General features: G+C 50.6%; 1 protein-coding gene across 1 annotated transcript in view; it reads left to right on the plus strand.

The window, feature by feature from the left end:
* Positions 1-480: 480 nt before the first annotated feature.
* ABHD17C (abhydrolase domain containing 17C, depalmitoylase) overlaps positions 481-23682 on the plus strand; it is a 29504-nt gene continuing 6302 nt past the window's right edge. The window contains exon 1 of the mRNA XM_016217958.2: positions 481-1076. Coding sequence (XP_016073444.2) covers positions 481-1076 — 596 coding nt within the window. The remainder of the gene's footprint in view (positions 1077-23682) is intronic.

A 23682-nucleotide genomic window follows, 5' to 3' on the forward strand; every position in this document is an offset into this window, starting at 1 on the left:
ACCCTGCCCGCAGCACGGAGCTTGGCTTTGGGGACGGGAGCCCCGGGGGCAGGCAGCGAGGGGAACTGTCCGAGCCGGGGGCAGCCGGGCCGCTGAGGCGGGCGCCGCGGGACCCACGCGAGGCCCCGGCCGCGGCCCCCGGGCGGGGAGGGCGCTCGCCCCGGAAGTGGCGGCGGGCGGGGGCCGCGGGGCCGGGGCGCCGCAGCCATGGCCGCCGGCTTTGTGCGCCGCGCGCGGGCCCCGGCCGCCCGCGCCTCCCCGGAGCCGCTCGGCCGCCGCTGACCGCCCCGCCCCGCCCCGCCCCGCCCCGCCCCGCCCCGCCCCGCCCCGCCCCGCCCCGCGCCGCCCCGCCCCGCCCCGCGCCGCCCGCCCGCCCGCCCGCCCGCCGGCCCCGCCTCCGCGCGCTCCCGGGCGCCGCGCGCGCTCGCCGCCTCGCTGCCTGCCTGCCTGCCCGGCCGGCGGCGGGCCCAGGCCGCCCCGATGCCCGAGCCCGGCCCCAGGATGAACGGCTTCTCGCTGGGCGAGCTGTGCTGGCTCTTCTGCTGCCCGCCCTGCCCGAGCCGCATCGCCGCCAAGCTGGCCTTCCTGCCGCCCGAGCCCACCTACACGGTGCTGGCGCCCGAGCAGCGCGGCCCGGGCCCCGGCGCGCCCGCCCCGGCCGCCTCGGCCCCCGCCGCGCCGGCGCCCGCGGCCACCCCTGCGCAGGCGGCGCCGGCGGGCGAGGAGGGCGCGGGCCCGGGCGCGTGCAGCCTGCACCTGAGCGAGCGCGCCGACTGGCAGTACTCGCAGCGCGAGCTGGACGCCGTCGAGGTCTTCTTCTCGCGCACGGCCCGCGACAACCGCCTGGGCTGCATGTTCGTGCGCTGCGCGCCCTCCAGCCGCTACACGCTGCTCTTCTCGCACGGCAACGCCGTGGACCTGGGCCAGATGTGCAGCTTCTACATCGGCCTGGGCTCCCGCATCAACTGCAACATCTTCTCCTACGACTACTCGGGCTACGGCGTCAGCTCGGGCAGGCCCTCGGAGAAGAACCTCTACGCCGACATCGACGCCGCCTGGCAGGCGCTGCGCACCCGGTGAGCGCCCGGGCGGCCCGGCCTGCCCCGGGGAGCGGGGGCCTCCTGGGCCGTGGGGTCACCCCCTTCTCGGTCCTGGCCTTCTCCAGCCCCCCGCCCCTCCACAGCCCCACCAGCCCCGAGGGCTTTGCCAGCCGGGGCACAGCTGGGCGCCCCGGCCCGGGCTGGGTCCCTGAGCCTCTGGCCACCCCGAGGGGCAGCGTGGGGTGCCGAAGTACCGCCAGAGAGAGAACTACTTGGTTCGAGTTTAGTTTGTGTGGAGCTGGCAGCCGCAGACTGAAGGTCCCTCGGGCCCCGGTGACCTTGGGCAAGGAACAGGGCGCCCGGGGGACCTCTGTTTCCCTGTCGGATCAGGGGTGAGACGGGGTGACCTCCCGAAGACTGTTCGGTTGTAGGGCGCTCTGCGGGGCGCTCTGCGTGGAGCCGCAGGGCCTGGCGGTGTGAAGTTGGCGCCCTGGGGGGCAGGGTCGCTGTGGGCTGTGCCCGAAGGGTGGCCGCCGTGGCGCCCGCCACAGAGCCTCTGCGGCAGCCCGGGGTGAGCGTGGATTTGACAGCGCCTGGGAATTCTCTTTATCTGGAGTTAGCAATGGCAGAAGGACCGGAAAGTACCCATTGAGGAGGACCATTTTTGGGCCAGCTGCAAATTGAGGGCCATAGTGTTGGGCAAACAGGAAACCTGAGTTTTAGTCTCAACTTAGACAAAATGGGCAAGTCCTACCACCTTGCACCCCATTTTTTGTATCTGTGACTTGCCCACACCCACCTCAGAGCAGTGATGGTGGGAACCCCTGAGACCGTGTCTCTGGGGACATCTTACCTCTTCAGGGGAAAGGGTCCCGGGAGTAAGTCCACGGGCGTTACCTTAGCTGTGGACCCCTACACAGTTTTTCTCTAAAATGTGTCTCCATTCTTGAGCATAAGTAAGCTCCTAAGTCACCCTTTGTTTTTCTGGGAAAATGGCCTGTCCAGCCAGGAAGTACTTGAGATTTAATGCATGCTGGTTTTTTGTGTTCCCCTGAAGCCTTGATCTCCCTGGGATCACAGCTCTTCGAGGCAGTGAGTATGTCCTATGCAGATGCGCTGAGTCAGAACCCACAAGTCAGTAAAAGCCACCTGTTCTGGGAAAGGGTGTCAAAGGTGTTTTACACACACAGCCTGTGGAGTGCCAGAATTTGCTGTTGGTGACGGCATTCGAAGTAAGGGTTGGCATTAGATGTTTTTCAAGCGACACAGTGAAGTTCTGCCTTGAGTAGGTTTTATGATAAAATGTCCATAGAACCCTGTCCCTGTCTGTGCCTGTCTGTATTGAAATGAGCGCCTCTCCGGTACGAGTCCCACCCTTTGGCCTCAATATGCAGGTGTGTCTGCGTTACAACATCTGTGAGGCGCAGCTACTTCCTGGAGACTTGGGTCATGCTTAGTTTAGCCAAGGGCATGGTTTTGGATATTGTTTCATTATGACTTATCTGATGATGTATCCAAGCTGTGCCCATAATTTATTTATTTTATGCCGGAACACCTGTCTACACTGACATACACATCTGTCAAATGGGAGGATCTTAGAAGTTAAAGAAACCTTACACATCCTCTTGTCCCTGTGCTTTTCAAACTTTTTTTTTTTTATTGCATTCATTGGTTGATTTTTGTATTTGCCCTGATGGGAGATAGAACCCACAACCTTGGCATATCCAACGCTCTGACCAACTGAGCTACCCAGCCAGGGCTTCAGACTTTTTTGATTGTGACCCCACAGTAAGAAACACATTTTTAAATCCTGATCAAGCCACACACGCACACCAGTGTCTCTAGATCTGAAGTACATGTTTCACAAACAGTTTTTTTTCCTATAGGCAGTGCACACAGAATATGTTCTGTTTTATTTCATATTTTTAAAAAAATATAAAGAAAACAAATGCTGTTTGGGAACTGCTAACTTTATTGACCAGCTCATTTCTGGACACTGCTCTCGTCTCCTCTCGTCTGACAGAGGCCTGGGAAGATGGTCTCAGGGCCCATCAGCTGCCCTTCTCTTGGCTGTGAGTTTGGTACTTTTTCCACTTCACCACATAGTCCTAGTTATCAGATTTGTGTGTCTTGGTTATCCTGACAACGTACGATTCTGGAGTCACTCAGTCCCTTCAGCGCCTTCCATCGGCTTGTCCCCTCCCCTGTTTTCTGTAGGTCTGCTCTAACTTGGCCTGGAACGTGCCCCTTCTCTTCCATTTCACGCTCCATTGAGACCATTGTCACTCCGAGGAGCCTCCCACCACATGGACCCATTCATCTGTGGCTGGGTCACCCCCTTGTCCACTCCCAACCCCCATGTCTTTGGGGATCTTGCTCTTTTCTGACCTCCTGGTTAACCCACTGCTCATTGGAGGCCTGTCTGTCTGTCAATGTACTTGGAAGGGCCTTAGGTGTGTGTGTGCTGTGTGTCCTCAAGCACCCGCCCCTTACTTCCTCCCTCCCCATACTTCCTATGGCCTTTTGCACCTGCCCTTTTCCGAGGCCGAAACACTCCATCCTACCTGGGGCCAGGTGGGATTTGGAGACCCAGCCAGACCCGAGCAGCTTTAGACTCTGTAGAAGTGAGACCTGATTTGTGATTCCAGAGGGAGTGGGTCAAACTGGTTTGAAAGTATAAACCCAAACAAGCAAATAACCCAGAGAGTGAGGCAGAGAGTATCTCCACTGAAACATTTTAATTTAGAGCAACAAGAGAGATGGGGCATTTGTGATTCCGCTGCCCATTGATAAATAAGAGACTCCTCGTCTAGGTGCAAAAGGCAAATTGTGAAAGACTTTACGTTTCATCCACTCATTCATTCATTCAACCAGCAAGCCATTAACCATTAAATACACATGTATCGATTCTGTGCTTGTCCCAGACACTGTGGTAGGTCCCCCTTGAGTGTCCTGGGTAATCCCAAACTGTTTCTTTTTGTTGTGAAAGGATGGGTTAGGTTTTAGAGGCATTTTGAATAGGTAGCCATGCATTATTACCATGTCACAACTTTTGTGTGATTTCGTAGGATCTGGAGTAGGAAAATCTGCAAATCACGGGAAGGGGGTGGTGGATACCCCCAGGTAGTAGGAGCCTTGAAAGGCACCGTCTGTCTCCTGTGAGTGGTGTTTATAGTTATGACTCTCCCGATGGATTTCTCCCGGGACTAGCAAACAGTGGCTTCCCGGGGTGTGCTGGAGTTAATGACCTAACATCTCTGCGCTCAGTGCTCTCAGAGGGACTAGCTGTGCCATTAAGGGAAGAATACTTGGGGTTCCTACCTGACTTTGACTGAGTAGGGATGACAAAAACAGAATGTGTTATGAATAGTGTTTGACGTAAGGTGAAAACACACTGATCCTTCCAGAAAGAAAATAGAACATCAGCGTGCAGTGCGCGACACCCAGTACAAGAATATCCCATTAGGAAGAATTTAACTTTCTAAGAACAGATGCATGGAAACTGAGGTAGGCGAGGTGTGGGGAAGGGGGGGAGGTTGCTCAGGGTTTTTCCTTTGGTGTCCCTTCTCCCTTCCTCCAGATGTTCTTACTGCCACACCTGGTTCTTCTGGCCCCGTCACTGCCATCAAGCATGTTTCTCTAGCAGGTGCTGAGCTCTTGCCTCCATCCCACCAAAACTTACTTTCCCACAGTTCTGTGTTGAGGGGCCTCACTTTCCAGTCGCAAAAGATCTAACAAGGTGTTTTGTGTTTCTTTGTTCATGAGCAATCACTCCTTGGTGTGTTTTCCCTTCCAAACTTACTTGCTTTTATTTAGGATAATCTTGAAGGCTCAGTCTTACAACTCTCCTGGTGGCAGGGCATATTTGTGGAAGGGGCCTTTTTTCCTTCTTTCCTGAAGGAATCATTTAAATTATACCATCCCCAGGTCACTGAAAGCAGATCCCTGATGTCACTTCCTACCTTCTACTCTGCTTTTGCCCCCACCCCCCCTCCAAATTCTCTACTCTGTTCCGTTTTGATAATCCCACCTAAGACCCCAGAATCCAGCTTTAGCAATTGCAGTGCTCATTTTGGTCACAGATTTATCTTGTCTATTGGATTTTGCTGAAGCTTAATCTTAAAGCTATAAATCTGCTTCACTCCAGGAAGCCTTGTGCACAGGAATCTAAATCTCAACGTGGATACTCTCAGATCATTATTTGGCCATCAGAGTGACTATTTCCCCCTCCCCGTCATGATCACTTTAAATAACATGCTTCTAATTTGTCTGAAAAACTTAATTTACAAAAGTTAAATAAACCAAACCTTTGGAAATAGGAGGTGAGTTCTAGCCCCCGACCATTACCTCACCATGAACAGCTGTCATGTCCTGTGAAAGACCATCATGTCACCGTGAATGGGGGGCACAGCCCACCATTGTTTTTAAATGAGGGGACCCAACCACATCACTTCTGAGATGCCTTCTGAGAGGCTGTGTTTCATGATTTTCAGGGAAAGCACCTCATGTTTTCAAATCTGCCTTTCGTGACTACACCGGGGACCTTGGTGGACTTAGTGTCTACAGAGTGGATCTCAACCCTGGCTGTGTTTAGCATTCCTAGGTAGATTTTGTAAAAGTAAGTGTGTGTGTGCGCGCGCACGTGTGTCCAAATACAAACATATGTATATAGTCACGTGTGTCTTTATGCATATATGTGTAAATAGAGATGTGTATGTGTCTGTAGGTGTACAGTGTGTGGCCGGGATGACACACCCTGTCCGCCGGCACTTGTGGGACTCGGTGAGCCATGCTCCTGCTTCTCCTCTGGTTGTGGAGGGTCACGTGGACTGGTCCCCACTCTCCACCCTGCCCCTGTGTGTGGCAGAGTTCAGTCTGACCACAGAGTGTCGGCGCTGAAGAATGAATGGACCATAGTGACTCCCTTAAACCAGGTCAGTAGAGCACCGAGGTGACTGCCTGTTTGTGGCCACGCGTGTGGGCTCCCAGTCTAGGTCTGGGAATGAGACGCTGGAGAAAAGGGGTCTCCTCTCCTTTTGCCTCTCTTGCCCTCGCATGGAAGGTGGTCTGTGGTGTGGACCTACTTCTGAACAGCCCCTGGGGCAGAGAGAATGCAGGAGACAGAGAGAAGGTGCCCACGGGCTTCCCTGTGACTCGAGTTGGAGCTCCCCAGCTTGGAATGACTTCACAGTTTATTTCTTCTTTTAGGTGATTTACAGCTGTAACCATTTTCTGGCTTGTATGTCAAAGTAACACCAGTGAGATGGTCACAGGGGGAACCTGGAGGGGTGTCTTGTCTTTCGGTCTCCGCTTTCTCTGCTACTTTTATGGTTAAGGGCAGAGATTGTGGAGTCAAACAGACCTGAGCTTAGGTCCTGCCTGGACCTAAGTCACGAGTCAGCTGCTTGACCTCAGGCACGTTTCCTAACCTTGTTGAAACTCCGGTTAAAGTAATTATGATAACGACAGTAATAATAATAATTAATAATAACTACCACTGCCTGGTGATTCGTGCTCTAGCACAGTGCCTTCCACTTAGAGCACAGTGGGCTGCGATCATTGTTCAGCATTATCAGTACAATTATTAGAGCTGTAGTAACCACATGCTCTGATCATGCCGAAGACCAGATGCTTCCATCAGAAGGCATGTTAAAGAAATTGCTTCCTTCCTTCCCCCGCTCTCCATAGATGTAAATAATGGCAGGGCCAGCCCAGCTCGGTGGGTGTGGACGCGGTGGATGTTTGTTTCACTTGCAGCTGAGGGGAAAGAGGTTCTTTGAATGGGCTCTGCACGTCCCGTTTTAGCTTTGGGGCCTGGTATGTGCATTAGTATTTTAAATCGGGTAGCACTTCATCGACCAAGGTGTTTATATCCCCAGAGGAGATCTTAAAAGGAGAGGAAACCTTGCCTGTAATCCAACACCTTGCAATTACTTTGCAGACCGTCTCTCCTTTGCTCCGTCCGCAGTCAGCGGTGTTTCCAGGCTTGGTCCTCAGGAGCTGGTCTGTCTCCTGGCTGGAACCAGACACGTCATCTCTGGGCACAGGGGCAGGGAGGGGAAGGACGTGCAGGCGAAACCCTGTCTCTCTCCACCACTCAGGACATTCTGGTTGCTCTTTACCGATTGGATGACCTTCCATAGATACGGGCATCCTTCCCTTTTCCTGAAGTTCCTGAATCGCATTTGTTCTGTTTTGTTTTAGTTTATTACTTTGAGAGAGAGAGAGAGAGAGAGAGACCAATTTCGTGGTCCCGCGTATGCATTTCATTGGTTGCTTCTTGTATGTGCCCTGATCAGGGATCAGACCCACAGCCATGGGGGTATCGGGACAACGCTCTAACCAACTGAGCTACCCGGCCAGGGCTCCACTTCCCTTTAAAATATAAATGCCCCGCGCTGCCAGCCTGGCACCTCCCGGTCCTGTCGCGCCCTCGCGGCTCCAGTAATGCCGCTCATTGAGAATTTCCACGGTATTGATTGACTTGAGAGTGTTAACGGACCAGGCTCCCCGGGAAACTGGAAACCTCTGTTCCCAGGAAGTGTGGGCCATTCACGGCCAGCGCGGGCGAATCGTTCCCTGCTGCCTGCCCGCGACAGCGCCGTCACCAAGAGGAGCCCTGCCCGGGATGACTTGGTAACAGAAAGGAAACGGAGCGCAGAGAACCTCCAGCGCGCGTTCCCACTCGCCCCTTGGTTTCTGGTTTTATTAAATGGTTAAAGTGAAACCGGGGAGAGGCGTCGGGCGGAAAGTGACGAGCAGGCCTCTATTCAGACCGTGCCCGCGACGAGCGAGGCTGCAGACGTTAACTGTAACTGTGGGGGCTCACCTCTGATATTGTGGCAGGGGGTCCAGTGAGATCCAGCTTCTCCCCAAAGCTCTTTTTAGTGATCGTCATGGGCAGAACCAGACCAAGGGCAGTGTAATTATATTGATGGTAAAGATCTGCGATACCAGATTTTTCTACGCTGGTTTGACTCTATTCAATTTATCCCCATTGTCATTAATAGCTCGAGGATATTTGCAAGTGTGTGCTTGTAGTTGCTGAGTTGTTTAACGATCACTGTTGTTCTTATATCTTGAAACGTTCATACCATTTACACTTTAATATATATATGCTCTGGCTGGGTCGCTCAGTTGGTTAGAGCCGCACCTGATACGCCACTGTTGCGGGTTCGATCTCCAGCGAGGGCACATTCTAGAACCCACGAATGAATGCACCAAGTGGGATGACAAATCAGTGTTTTCCTCTCTCTCTAAAATCAATAAATAAAAGAATAAATATATATATTAGGAAAGGACTGTTCGCATGCTAATAATTTCTAACCACATTTTGTATTATATAATTAAGCTGGATAAAATAATTTTTAAATGAACCTGAAGTCACTTTTAACTGGACTTATTAGTTTTTCCCTCTAAAAACCTCAAGAAAACCTTGGAAAGATAGACTAAGAATACAGTAAGCTAAAGTATAATTGCAAAGGACGGATTAGGAGAGTTTGGGCTGTCATCCCACTGTCTGGGCTTTTCCCCCCATCTCTGAAGGCCCCAAGAGCTCCTGGCCCTGGGGTTCCCGCCCCCCCCCCCCCCCAGCCCTGCCACACCGCGGATTGAACGCCCAGCTCTTCATCGTCTGACCATGAGCCAGCCTCCGTTTACCTGCGTCCATGCTGCCAGTCCCCCCACAGCTGGTCAGCCACACGTTTCTGTTATTTTTCATTTGCAAGTATTCCTTGGGTGGGAAGATCAGAGGCTCCCGGCAGCGACTGGCCTCCCTGGGAGGGTTGGGGAAGGACGGCCCGGCCCATTTGCCCTGTGGCCTCTCTGAGGCACCCCAGGCACCCTGCAGGGAGGCCGCCCCCTCCCTCCTGTCCTGCTTTGCCCCTGAGGCCCCTTATCACTGCATCCTTCCTGACCCCCACTAGACTCTTCTTGAAACCAGTAGGCCCCTTGGCCTAGACCCACACTTCCTGACATGTAAAATCTAATTACTTCTGCAGGATTAAGTATGGGGAAGATTACGGCTTTAACCTGCACGGTTTCTGCTGTCTGTTATTTCCTATCTGAACTGGAGATTGTAGAGTTTCTTGGGGACTCTGGTCGGCATCTGTACCTTCCGAGGTCCATTCTTCTATTATCCGTGACCTATCCTCTCGCCCTCACACTTACTCCAGAACTGCAACGTTGACTCATTAGCGCCCCAAACAGTTGGGGTCTGAGCCTCTGAGGACTTGGTTCTTCCAACAGCAGCTTCTTTTCTGGAGAGTGCTACTTGACATGAAAGACCGCTCGCTGCCTGTGTGTTTGTGAAAGGTGGAGGGGGGAAGCCTTGTTATTTATTATTCTTAATGTTTATTTTTTTGCTTTAAATGTTGTCAACCTGTGAAACCTTCAGACCTGTAGAGAATTGTTGTGAGTTTATTTAAGCCAAACTGTCAACAATTGTTGGGAAGCAAAATCTCAATGTGTTGAGATAATGCTCCAGAGAAGGGCAGTTTTACACCTTATTTTATACTTTGCGGTCAGCAGAGGAGATGCACATGGGTTACATGAAATCCATCGGTGATAGATTGGGGAGGTGGGTGGGAGAAAGCAAGGCGGGGAAACCTCTGGAATTTGATGAAAAGTAAAATGATGGCATATATCTTTTGTATAGGTGGGTACTGGATGGTTAACAGCCAACAATTAACATGATAACAGTAACAATGAAAGGATTTGTGGTCTCTGCCCCGGGCATTGTTTGTGCCCTGAGGGGTCTGGAAAAAAAGGGGAGTTACCCAAAGGAATGTTATCCTAGTTGCAAAAGACTATAGACCGGCCTCCTTAAGCTAAAGATTGACTTTTGTCAGGGAAGATTCTAGCCTAGGACGTGACTACCTGCCATGAAACTGCTTTTAGTTAAAAAGTTACAATTTCAGACCATCCTTTGTGGTTACTTTAGGTCTCTGAGTTTGCAAGGTGGCCACGCAGGCCTTCCCTCAGCTTGTCAGGTTAGCACGTGGCCCCTTTTCCTCCACAAGGTGCATAATATTTTATACACTGTTTGAAAACACTAACATATGTAGATCTGTACCCAGCTACGCACACAGCAGAAGTGCATGCTATCATTTTTATGCAAAAGGATGCGTGATTACAAATTTAGACTCGTCCTGCAGGTTTACGTTGTTACCTAACATTTTTTGGATTTTTTTTTCCCCCTTAGAATTATAGGATCTGAGCATGAGGTGGAATTAAAAATTTTAGACATTTCAATCCTCCCAACAAATCCAGCCACTGATGGACATTGGGTGCTGGGCTAGATGCTTGGTATAGTCTCTCATTGTTTCCAGATCTTCTGTGCTCCAAAAAAAAAAAAAAAAATCTCCAATTTGCATTTGAAAGATGACTTTGAATACCCTTGGAGAGACTTCCCAGCCCCCTCCCCCTATGGAATTCTGTACTTTTGTCTAAGGGTTTTCTGAAGAAAAATGCCTAGTGAACCGTTGGAAATCAACTGAGAGGGAGAAAATAAATTTTCTAGGGAGGTGGCTGCTCAGATTCCTTTCAGCACTTGGGTTGGGCGGTTCTTCGGATTTTGCCCTTTGTGCTGTGGATTCTGATAAGATGCAGATGGCTAAGGACTGACTAGTCAACAGAGCCCTTGATAACCTCAAGTGGGCGCCTGGGGCAGAGGCGAAGAGCTACCTGGGTTTGAATCGTGCCTGTGCTGTTTCTCTGAGCCTCAGTTTCCCCTGCATAAGAAGGGAAAATGATAGTAGTGTTTGCTATGAGTAATAAAGTGAGTAAATGTTCACAAAGTGCCTATATCTGCATTTGAAAAAATGAATTTTGGCTCTGGCCAGGTAGCTCAGTGGGTTAGAGCATCGGCCTGATACACCAAGGTTGTGGGTTCGATCTCCGGTCTAGTCACGTACAAGAATCAACTAAGGATGCATAAATGAGTGGAACAACTAATCAATGTTTCTCTCTCCCTGCTTCCCTCCCTCCCTCTCCCTTTCTCTCTCTCACTTCCCCTCTCTCTAAAATCAATAAATAAATGAAAATAAGGGGAAAAAAAGAATTTAAAAAGCCACTGAAAAGACAGAGGGAAAGAAATGAAAAAGTGAATAGTAAGTAGCCTTTAAAGGTTTGAAAACTAGCAGCCCACTGCGGCCCTGAAGGCTTTTGCAGTCACCAAAGCACTTCGAGGCACACTCGCTCTTTGACCCTAAGACTAGTTCTGAGAAAGTTAGGACCACACTGTTATTTCTGCTGGGGATCCTTTAGCAGAAGGAAACTAGGGGAGAGAGTGGTTTGCACCAGCTCTGTGGCTGTTAGGGAGGGGGGAGGAAGCTTCAGTGTATTTCTTTAGACTTTTAAATTTGCTCAGGGCTGCCTCTCTCAGTTTGTTGCCATTTGTAGTTTGCTTTCTAATGATTTTGTCTAAAACCTTTGTGTGCAGGGGGTCCAGCCACTTCCCTTTCCCTAGCTGACTTTTCTTCTAGCGCTCCTGAGTTTTATTTCTCACTCCCGAAACTGGTTTTTAAAGAACCATGATGACCTATTTTAATTTCTGTGGGACAGTGTTTTACTCCCGTGCATTTAAAATTGGGCCAGTTTCTCCTCCTGAATTGCGGAGTTCTCTTTTTAGATGGGGAGTGAAAATCTTTAAAAATCCACCCTACATGTCCCTGGAGCCTCAGCCACGGCGGCGGGGGGGGGGGGGGGGGGGGGTGCTGCTGACCCTCAGGAGCTTGAGTTATCTTTGCCAGGGGCTCCCTGGAGTCATGCCCACTCCAAGGACATAGGATGTTATCACAGCCAACTGCTCACGAGCCTGGTACTTAGCAGTTCTCAGTGAGGGTTTATCGACCTAATCCCAGGCTGGGCTCTTGACATGCTTCTGCCCTGACGACCATGGGACTGCAAGTAGATATGTCCTATGACCTTGGTGGAAACCTCTCTGCTTCGTGGGTTCTTACCACACTCTAGGTCCCTTACAGCCTCTTGGAGTTGAGATGGTGTCTAACCCTAAGATGAGAGGCTCGTGGTAGAAGTGATGTCATACGTTTCTTGGCAGAATGGATCCCTGGTGTCAGGAACATCATCTGAAATCCCCCCCTCTTTGCCTTCCCCACTAAAGTTTACTCTTCTTGAATTACAGCCAGATACATTATTTATAAAATTTTTAATTGATTTTAGATAGACAGGAAGGGAGAGGGCAGGAGAGAGAGAGAGAGAGAGAGAAACATCGATGTGAGAGAGAAATATGGATCGGTTGTCTCCTGTATGTGCCCCAACTGGGGATTGAACCTGCAACCCGGCTTGTGCCCTAACAGGGATTCAAACCCTTGACCCTTCAGTGCACAAGACCGTGCTCAACCAACTGAGCCACACTGGCCAGAGCTATATAGCCAGACGTATTAAGGGGTACCTGTGGGACCACTTACCACTGCCATCAGAATTTTGTCTCATTTACACCTTTTGATCAGTTTTAAGACCCTCCCTTCAAGCTTGCCCCTTGTTTCCCCCGTGAACTGTTGCCAAATCACGTCTCTCGCTTGTCATGTAATTTGTTTTTAAACCATCTTTGAAGATTATAAATTTCTTCTTGGAATTTTAGGCCCTGTGCTTGGCCCATCGATATCTCCTTGCCACTGACCTTACTAATGTTCAGTCTTGATTTCTAGACCAGATTCTTCAGTGTAATTCCTGCCAATTAGCGTCTGGCACCTTGGAGGACTTCGCTTCAGCCAGAGATGTGGTTGACTTGTGACGGGCGGCGCACAGGGGAGGGTGGGGAGGGCAACTTCACAAATCGGCCCAAATAATCCTTTGTTTATCTTCTTTTTTAAAATTTTGTTTATTGACAGAGAGAGAGAGAGAGAGGTAGATTTGCTGTTCCACTTATTTATGCATTTCTTTGGTTGATTCTCGTATGTGCCCTGCCCAGGGATCGAACCCGCAACCTTGGTGTATCAGTGCGGCGCTCTAACCCACTGAGCTCGCCGGCCAGGGCCCGTTTACCTTCTCATGTGGTTATGACTGGGGAAATACAGGGAGGACGCACCCTCCTAATTATTCTTTAAGAAAAAGTCCCATTGGGGTGTTCATCTAGAATCAGTCTCAGTGAACGCAGTAAGGTGTGTCACTAGGCACCAGGTGTGTCAAGGAAAAACTTAGTAGGGAGAGGTCCCCTGGCCGGTGTGGCTCAGTTGGTTGGACACTGTCCACTGCACCAGAAGGTTCCGGGTTCAATTCCTGGTCAGGGAACATGCCTGGGTTTCAGGCTGGATCCCTGGTAGGGGGCATGCAGGAGACGGCTGATCGATGCGTCACCACTGCATCCATGTCTTTCTCTTCCTCCCTCCCTCTTTTTCTCTAGAAATCAATTTAAAAAAAAAAAAAATCTTTTAAAAAATGATGTGAGCCCAGCCGGGCGTGGCTCAGTGGTTGAGCTTCGACCTAGGATCCAGGAGATCAGGGTTCAATCCCCGGTCAGGGCACAGGCCGGGTTGCGGGCTTGATCAATGACTCGCTCATCATTGATGTTTCTGTCTCTCTCCCTGTCCGTTCCTCTCTCTGAAATCAATACAGGTATATTTAAAAAATAATAATAAAAAAATAAAAATAAAAAATGACAGGAGAGGCGACTCCCGTGTTCATGGCAGCATTTAACATTTCTGCTCAAGTTATACCTGCGCGGGGCAGCAAGTCAGAAGCGACCATGAGGAGCCGCAGCCCCCCCCCTCCTCGCCCCCAGCCCCCGGGAGCAACTTCACACCCTATCTGCTGACTTTCTGCTAAGAAACAGGAGGGGTTTTCTTGGCCGTCCAGCCCCGCTGCCTTCCTTTTGCTATTTTGGGTGCTTGATGGTTATTTTTGGGTCTCCATCGGCAGCGTTTGTGATTTTTTAAGTAATATTCTCGCTTAATCCTGCTGCCTCCACGTTAGCATCTGAACGCTGTTCGCCTCCCTCCCTCTCGCCTCCCACGTGGCCAGCCCCGCATTTACTGCCGCGGGAAGAGGGTCTGTTCCCGCAGCTCTCTCTGCGTGGTGGCTTCTCTCACACCGACCTCCTGGGTTCTCTGTGTCCCTCCCAGTCATGGCCCATCTCTTTGTCTGGTTTGTCTGACGTCCTGGGAAGTCTCTCCGACTTTATTTTCTCCCGTCTGAGTTAAGTTTCTGTTTTGGTCATCAGTTGATCAGTTTTCATCTCTGAGTTCATTCTTACCCTTTGACTTCCCCCTTTGATAGCATCCTGGACTTCAAGGACCCTTCCGAGCCCGATAGACATTTTGAGGTAGTTTAACCTGTCACTGAGCAGTCACAGTATCGGAATGGAGTTGAAGGTTTGACCGCCTGGGACTCTTGGGTCCCATTCACGCCAGAGGCGGGCGAGTGGCCCGAGCATGAGAGGCGGGAGGCCAGGGTCTGGTTCTAGACTCAAAACCACAGTGACCTGGTGTGTATTATTTTATTTTATATTTTATTTTATTTATTTTATATTTTATTTTATTATTTTATTTAATTTTATTATTTTATTTTATTATTATTTAAACACCAAAACTTACAACAGCTTGTGATGAAATATTTCTGAAGTACTTTATGTACTTGTTTTCTACCCACAGCAGCGTGCTCTGTCATGTGATACCTTCAAGCTCTAGGGGTCTGTGGGGTCCCTGGACACCCCTACCCTAAGCTCTCTGGACAGTTTTGCTTTTCCTTTTCATGTTCTTCATATGTAAAAATATATATATTTTTGTTTTGGGTGGGTTTGGGGGGGGGCGGAGATTGGAGAGATATTTCTTTACTGAGCCAATTTTCATTAGCCATCCCATTATTGGTCTTTTGAATCCTGTACCAAGTAGCATTTCCCTGTTAGCTTGGTTATGTAACCAGTTGTTATGCTTTTGGAGAATGACCAGAGTCAACGGTCAGGGGTAAGACACAAAGGGGATGTGCCCCACCAGCCTGGGGCGGCTCCGCAGCTCAGCGCACTTTAGAGATTTGGGGTAGTAAGCCAGGGAGGGCATGGCGTCGCATCTGGTTCCTGGAGGAATCTGAGCTGAGAAATTCAAGCCATCCGGCTGTTGGGCAGGTGTGCCACGGGTGAGGAATGCCCTCCTTGCCCGTCCTTCCTGGAAGGTTCAAATAGCCCACATTCCTTCGAGCCACTCTTGGTACTCTAACGACGTCCTAACATAGCATTCTTTAAATATTAGAACACAATCCCATTCTAAAAAGAGAGACAGTTTTCCTGAGATAGCTGGGAACGTACTGGGCGAGAGAAGGAAGGGAGGGAAGGGAAGAGCACATGAGAACCGAGGTCCAACATGTTTTTCTGGGGTCTCCACGCAGCGGGTCTGAGTGTGCCCAAGGTCCCTGGAGCCAGTGACTGATCTGGTGACGTGTGTGCTTATTTCTGCTGCACCATCTATTGTTGGGCATCCAGTGAGGCCTGGTGCTGCGTCATTTAAAGATGTGAGTGTGGCCCTGGCCGGGGGGCTCAGCTAGTTAGAGCATTATCCTGATACACAAAGTTTGTGGGTTCGATCCATGGTCAGAACACATACAGGAATTGACCTGTGGCCTTGGCCGGGTAGCTTGGTTGATTAGAGCATCGTCCAGATACGCCAACGTTGCAGGTTTGATCCCTGGTCAGGGCACATACCAGAAGCAACGATGAATGCATAAATAAGTGGAACAACAAATCGATCTTTCTCTCTCTCTCCCCCCCTCTCCCTCAAATCAATTGATAAAGATGTGAGTGTGGAGTTAGGAAAAGGGCTGGTGACATCCTTAAGTACATTGGGAAAGGGGTGGGTCGCCAGGCCTCACACACTCCTGACTTCACCTGGTCACCAAGGAACAGCATGGCTGCTGCCACCGGCCCATGGCTATTGGTGGACACGCGGAGAGGAGGGGCTTAGGTTTGGAGGTAGCATCTGACCCGGGTTCAGAGCCTCTGCCACGTACCTGCTCTGTGGCCTTGGGTGACTCACCTAGCTGCCGGGATCTTTAGTTCAAAGGGACTGATGATGGCACCTTGCAGGTGGTTGTTAGGATTAGAGAGAAGGTGTATGGAGGCATTGTCATGGTCACAGGTTGTCCCGCTGTGTGCCAAGCACCTTCTAATGGTGGATAAGAGCAGCCTGGTCACTGTGAGACCCTCCAGTGGTTCCTGGTGTATACAGGGAGCCCTCTAGAGTGGGAGCTTTTATCACAGCAGATGTGCCCTCAACCTCGCCAAGAGGGAACACCTCTGGTCTGGCCTGATGGAGTGTGATTTGTCACCTGGCAGGGCTGAGCCTATAGGGGAAAGGGCCAGTGACTAGACTAGATGAGGGGGGTGCTAGAGGAGCAGACCCAGGCCTAATTCATTCCCCTCACTTGACAGGTCAGAAATCCAAAGGCAGATAAGTCCCCTGGGTGCTTATGCCCCCACCCCCACGGGTTCAGTGCCTCCAGGCATCTTTACGGCTCATTAGGGCTGGAGTAGTGACTTGTGGGCCCAGGCTTCTTGGCCTCCCTTTCTTAGTACATTCAAGTTACAGCCAGTGAAACCAGGTAAACAGCTAAACTCTAGGGCCTCCCTTCTGAATAAAACAGAATTTTCAAGAAGGTAAAATGATATCTCTTCCCAATAATCAAATCTTTATCTAAAAGCACAGATTCTCCACAAGTTTGTATGAGACACCAGCATCGGCCCCGTGAAACAAAAAAGACTATAAGATCAGGCCTTGTGATTTTAGAATAATAGCTGCCTAGACTGTCAGACCATTAGAATATAAGCTCCCATGAGGGCAAAACCAAAATTATCCTTGGGATTCTTGTACGCTCGGTTCCTGACACTGTAGGTGTAGCAGATATTGGGTGACTGAGGAATAAAGTTTCCCAATGGCCCCACAGAGAGAACCAGTCAGTGTGTGTGTGTGTGTGACCAGCAGGCAAAAAAAAAATCAGCTGACATATTTAGTGTGTAATGCTGAATTCGAATATTTACTCTACAAAAACGTATAACCTTGCTCATAAATTTTGCTTGCTTGATTTTAGAGAGAGGAAGAGAGAGAGAGAGAAACATCTATTTTTGTTGTTTTACTTAGTTTTGCATCGCTGGTTGCTTCTCATATGTGCCCTGACCAGGGATTGAACCTGTAATCTTGGCGTGTCGGGGCGATGCTCTAACCGACTGAGCTACCAGGCCAGGGCCTCACGGTGTTTTAAACCCGAGGAATTCTAATAGGCTGTAGAAGAGGAGCTTCGCTGAAAATGCATACGGGCAGAGCTAAAGTGTTGAAAGCATCCGTTAGTACTTTATAGAAGATTTTATATCACTCTGATTTCTTTCAAGTTTCCAGTGGAAAAAACACACGCAATTCTTGGCTGTTTGAAACCATGTAGTAAAAACTCTCGTTTTGCAGATTGCCTTGACTCAATGTGAACTTGCACGCCATGGTATCTTGTCGACAGGGAGCCAGATGGATTGGAACTCATAATCTGGGAACGTCCGGGGCTGAGGGAAAAGACTGGAAAGTCAGCATGGTAAAGTGCCCATTGGCGTCTTGGAAGGAATTTAGGGAGACTGGGGCTGTTTGGGGTCCGGTGGGCTTAGAAAGCTGATTTGGAGCTGAGTGGCCACCGGAATGGTGATGATAGCGGGGACAGGAGAGAATCCAGGTGAGCGCCTCAGAGCAGACGTATGGAGTCAGAGATAAGCCTCGCTTGGAAGAGGGGAACACATTTCTTTTTTTTCTTTTTTTTAATCTTTATTGATTTCAGAGAGAGGAAGGGAGAGGGAGAGAGAAATAGAAACATCAATGATGAGAGAGTCATTGATCGGCTGCAGCCTGCAACCCGGGCATGTGCCCTGACTGGGAATCGAACCCCGATCGCCTGGATCCTAGGTCGACACTCAACCACTGAGCCACGCCCGGCCGGGCGGGAACACATTTCTTAAGCTCAGAAAGGAAGACAGATCCCGCAGCAGGTTCCCGGGCACTGCCCAAGCTAGGGTGCCCCTCACTGTGCCTGACCCTACCTCTCTTCTTTCAAGCCCTTCCTGTGTTTAATTTAGCATTTAATCCCGGGGTCTGCACGTGGGCCCTGAAGTCCCCTGTCCCCATAGCTCATGGAATCTACTTCTGGTGGCCTGGCCTGCTCTGCCCTCTGGGATTCCCATTGGATGGATGGGGAGGCAGGTTGCCACCACCAGCCCCCTTTCCGTGTGTGATCCGTGCCTCTAGATGCTGCTGTGGTCGGGAGCTTCTGCAATGACAAAGTTTCATTTCAGACCAAAAACCCGGGTCTGCCTCTGTCCCTGTTTGACACCTCATTGGCAGGTGAAGTCCCTCAGTTCCAGAAATGATTTTAGTAGGAGACACACAGTATTTTCCATCCTGCCAAAGTAAAGCCACAACCACAACAGGAAAAATGTGAGACACACAGAGGTCGAGAGTGCGGATTGACACGTGGACTTGAGGGGTAAAAAGAGCTTGGGGGTGTCTTGAATTATCTGCAAAAGACACAGAATCTGTTGAAGCCGCTCCGTCCCTGGTGACTGTATTAGCCTCCAAGGGCTGGGTTGTAAGGATACCTCACAGGATACAGTGAAGTGCTCGGAGTGGAAGGTGGCCGGCCGGGTACTTGTGAATTATTGATGCCATGTACACGATGTTCTCAGTGGCCATATAAAGGCTTCCTATTTACGATACATAAGGACATGGCCTTTGCTTTGTATGTTTATAAGCTGCATAGTATCCTAATTAAAATATAACGTTGAAGTTACCTCCGGGCCTTTCTTTTAGACCAACACGGGAAAGGAAATGAAAGCCCCGAGTGGGTAAGACCTCTGAGTCAGGCGGTCGCCGCCTGCTCTTGGGAGGCCGCGGGCCCCAGCCCCACCCCGCCCCCCTACGTCTGTGACAGACGGAGGTGATATTTTAGAATGCAGACGACCTCTCTAACAACTGCCCTTGAGTGCTCAAATATAGAAATTGGAATTCTGTTCTGGTTGCATTCAGATCGCCAGGCACCGTTCAGAGAACTAGGTCTGGGTTTATGCCGCGCACGGGGGTCCCTTTGCGAGGTTCCGGAGGGGACCCTTTGACACCCAGAAGAGAGGGGGGACCGATGGCAGGTTGTCATGTCCTAAGGAGCCGTCTCCTTTGTTTTGTTTAAAAATATATAAAAAATCCGGGTGAGGTGGAGAGATAATGGAAGGGATAGCAGGTCTTGATGACAGGGAGGTCAGAGTGATGTTTAAGTAAAATACAGTCGTCACCGCTTCTCAGAGCCAGGCCGAGAGCAGAATATGCGACCAGATTGGTGAAAGAACACAGTATTCTCCGTGTGCCCGTCTTTAACTTTTTTTTCTTTATGGTCCTGGTAAATTGTAATGGCTTTGGATTTGAGAGAGTTTACAATTTAAAAAAACCCAAACACACCCACACTTTACTGTTTACTATTGTTTTGGTTACCTCTTGCGATGTTTATTGTTAGAGCCAAATCTCCTCTTGAATTCCAGAGAGCTGGAATTTTTCCTCGTACCCACTAATAAGGAAACCGTTCAAGTCAGGCCTAAGGGGCCCGTTCCCTTTTGCCCTTCCCTTTATTGTGATAAGATGTGCATCAGGTCAGTGTTAGCATTTGTAGGTGGTCGGCTCTGTAGTAGGAGGACCTCCCTGGGTTGTGCAGCCACCACCACCATCTGTCCCCGGAACTGTGTCATCCCAACGTGAACTCTGCTCCCGAGAAACGGGATGCCCGCTTTGAAAGCATGGTTTACGTCAAAGATCTCAGGTTGGCGCTGCGGGCGTACCGATTCCAAACTGCTTTGCCTTTGAGTTAAAGGGGGGTGATAACTATCATCCCTGGGCAGCTGCACGCCAGCCTTGTTAGGTAGGCGCCCCATTTTATGCCTGAGAGCCAGGTTGGCAGCACGCCCCACGCTCCCCTGAGACAGAGGCGGGATTTGACAGCTCTGTCTGGTCTGAGCTGCGCTGCGCCCCAGCTCGGGGTGATTCAGGTGACTCGTAACTCTCCCCCCCCAGGTTCATTCACATCCGGGAGCTGTAATATACTCAGAGCAGCTGTCTTGGTAATTGCTAGTCTGAGTTAAGTCCGTAACCTCACTCTGCGCTTTGCTTTCTTTATCTGTAAAGCAAAGTCATCCATCTGTGCGATCTCTAAGGGCCTCTCCATCCCGGTCCTGTGTGGTTCGAGACATTTCCATAATTGAGGCCATGAACTTTCTTATGCTCTTAAGAAGGGTGAAAGGGAAGTAGGGGGTTCTGGAAGCAGAAGGAAGACTGGGGAACACTAGGAAAAGGGGCACAGGCAGGTGCCCGCAAGGAGGGACAAAGCCCTTCCTCGCTGGGTCTGCCCAAGGGGAGTGTTTACTTAAAAGACTTCATCCTGAGTTTCGAAACCCGCCTTTAAGTGGATAAGCAGTGAGCGGCAGGCAGTGCCGAGCCCGAGCTGACGAGTGGGCCAGCCTCCTGGTTTCAGATTTGGGTGTCATCTTGTGTCCAGTGGCCACATCAGATCCCACTGGTGCCACATCTGGAAATGGAAACAGGAAAGCAGCCTAGACGGTGGAGAAGGGACTGTCTGCGGGCTTCACTCGTTACCTCATTTAATTCTCACCGCAGGCCCAGGGGGCAACACTTACTCCCCTTTACGGCCGAGGAACAGAGGTCAGATAAGGGTGCAAGGCAGAGCAGGGACTCAGGCCTTGCATGGTCTGGTTCCAAAGCTTCCTCCTACTCACCTACTTGGCAAATCTCCACCCTCTGTCCGTGTCTCAGACTTCCACACAGTCCGGGCCGCATACTCCGAGTTGCTCCACAAACACTAGTTTTAGCCCGTCTTCAAGAGAGAGCAGTGTACGCTCCACCCAGGTCAGGACTCCAGCAGACCAGGCCTGGGCGTGCGGCCTCCCCTCGGTGCATCAGGACTCAGGCCCACCCCTCTCTCGGCTTTGCTTTCCTCTGTGTAGTAATTCTTAAGGAGACTCGTTCTGTATGTTGATGAGAAATGCTCTCGGTCCCCAGTGTGTGTGGCCATCCTGGAGTTCCCCTTGGGCCTCTCAGAGGGTCAGTGCAGGAACTAAAGCAATTTGTGGTGTGACAGTCACAGATTACAGCCCTTTGCAAGTGAGTGTCGGGCAGGACCACCTAGGGCCTTGTGTGCTGCGGCTGTCGACTGTCTTCTGTTGCAAGAACGCACCATAGAAGGAGATGAGATAATTAGAAATTGGATTCTCAAGTTTCTAGTTCTAAGAAATAACAGCCTTCGCAGTCAAGTGGATAATTAAATTAGATTTTAAAAGTTTTCCCCCATCACAGAGAGTTTATGAGATCCGTATGTTGTTTCTTGGGTGTTAAACAGGGAGATCCGTTAAGGCTGTACTTTGTTGTGTATTTAATTTTATTTATTTAGACACATTGGTTTGTTGCTCCATTTATTCATGCATTCGTTGGTTATTTCTTATGTGTGCTCTGACTGCGGATCAGACCCAGAGCCTTGGCGTGTCGGGATGACTCTCTAACCAGCTGAGATACCCGGCCAGGGCTGAAAGATGACTTTTTAAAAATTAAAATTAAGTCATGCCCTTGTTTATTTATTATGATGATGATGATCATTATTTTAATCCTAACCCTAGGATTTTCCGTTGCTTTTCAGAGAAAGTGGAAGGGGGGGGGGGGGGGGGCAGAAACATTGATGTGAGAGACACTGATTGGTTGCCTCCTGCCTGTGCCCCGACGGACCAGGGATCGAGCCTGCAGCCAGGTATGTGCCCTTGGCCTTAATCGAACCCGGGACCCTTCAGTCCACAGGCCGGTGCTCTAACCACTAAGCAACCCGGCTAGGGCCAGACCTTGTTTATTTTTGCTCTGAGGCGGAGAAAAGATGTTGTAGGCGGAGAGAAAAGTCTGGAAGGACATGAGGAATTACCTTGTTTCAAAGGTGGGTTTGGACCTACCTTCCCTGCGCCACCATTTGGAAGGAAATTTCAAGCGCCTGGGGGGAGGGAAACATGCATGAGGGGGGATGCGGCTTTACAGAAACTGGATAACGTGTGTCTCGATATGTTTTGAAAGGCTGCGGTGACCAGGCCTCCACGTCACCACACCAGGCCTCCTGGCCAGTGCCATTTTCCGAGAACGTCCGTGGTGTTCTCTGGGCTATGCTGTTGGCATAGGAGTCTGTTTAAGAGAAGGACACTGTATCTTTCTGTTTACTGGTTTAAATTTTGATCTGCCCATCTCCCCGGCCATTTGGTCCGCCCCGAGCCTCTGCGTTCCTCCGCAGTCCGGGAGCTCCCGGGCTGGGCCCTTCCCGGCTGCAGCCGCCTTCCAGCTGCGCTCTCTGCGGGTAGGAGGAGCGCCTGTTCTTTCTAGTTTACACAGCGCACAATTCCTGTAACTGACCCTGAGGGCTTTGACTTTCCTGTGCCTTCCTAGGGTGTTCCACAGACACCTGAAAGTCTTCCCCAGCTGAGCTAGCTTAGCTTCCAACAGGACAAACAAAACCCCCACCGCCCTTTATCTCCTTCCCAGCTTCCCTCCTCCTGCCACTCTCCCCAGCGTACGCATCTGATCTGAGCAACTTCAAACACTTCTTATCTAACCATCTTCTTCCTTCCCGTGGCCACAACTTGTCTCCAGTCTGCATCCTCTGGGGATCTGTGGGCAATCCCCAAGGTCCTTCGCTCCCCAGCCTGGCGGGGCTCCCGGTCTGTCCTGGGTGCCTTCCCTCCCCTGGAGCTTGCCTTCCCTCTCCCCGTGTCTCCAGGTCTCCCCTCCTTTGCAGTGGCTTCAAGCTCTCTGCGTGTCCGGACATCCCTGTTCCCATTTTGATCCTTCCCTTCGCTGTAAACTTACCGACCATAATGTTTGCTTTCCCTCCCCTGACCGGGAATCGAACTCGCAACCTTTTGGTGGATGCGATGAATCTCAACCAACTGAGCCACCCGGCCAAGGCCCAAAGGTGTATTTCTCAAAAGCAAAAATGAGCCCATTTCAGGCGATGGATGCTTTTTTTTAATCTTCTTCCTAATTAAACTGTAAGGTACACGTCGGTTAAGCTTTGGCCGCAGAACGGGAAAGATTGGTTTGGCTTTAACGTGCCTGCAGGCAGCTGGGCTCCAGGAGGTGTTTGTGTTCTTTGCCCGTCAGTCCTGTTTACCCACCTGCTGTGTGTCCTCTGACTCCCAGGCTTGGCTCTGAAGTTTGTTAGGGTTTCTCAACCCCCTCGGACCTCACCCTTCAGTTCACATTGACGTGACCTTGTATATTTATCTCTGTCCTATGGCTAAAGGTATCTCCACTAGGAATTGTAGCTCTGAAATATTTAAACTATTGACTTCAAAGTCGGTGGCCCTGTGCCAAGCATGCTTCTTCTGGAGGTAAATGGCAATGCTCCTGGCAGGACGGAGTCACGGCCCGTTCACTTAAACAGGATGCCCTGCGTCCGAGAGGCCCCGCCTGTCCCTGTTTGTAATCGGGACAGAAAGCCTTACGTTGAAGTGAAAACAAAACAGGTTTTTACCTCCTCAGTGACGGGATCATTCCCACAGGACACTGCCTCCCCGGGACATGTCCGCTATGCTGAGTGGGACCCGAGACCTAAATTCTATTATTTTTATTTTGAAAGTACA

Source organism: Miniopterus natalensis, chromosome 22 (genome assembly GCF_054644295.1).
Source record: "Miniopterus natalensis isolate mMinNat1 chromosome 22, mMinNat1.hap1, whole genome shotgun sequence".
Lineage (NCBI taxonomy): Eukaryota > Metazoa > Chordata > Mammalia > Chiroptera > Miniopteridae > Miniopterus > Miniopterus natalensis.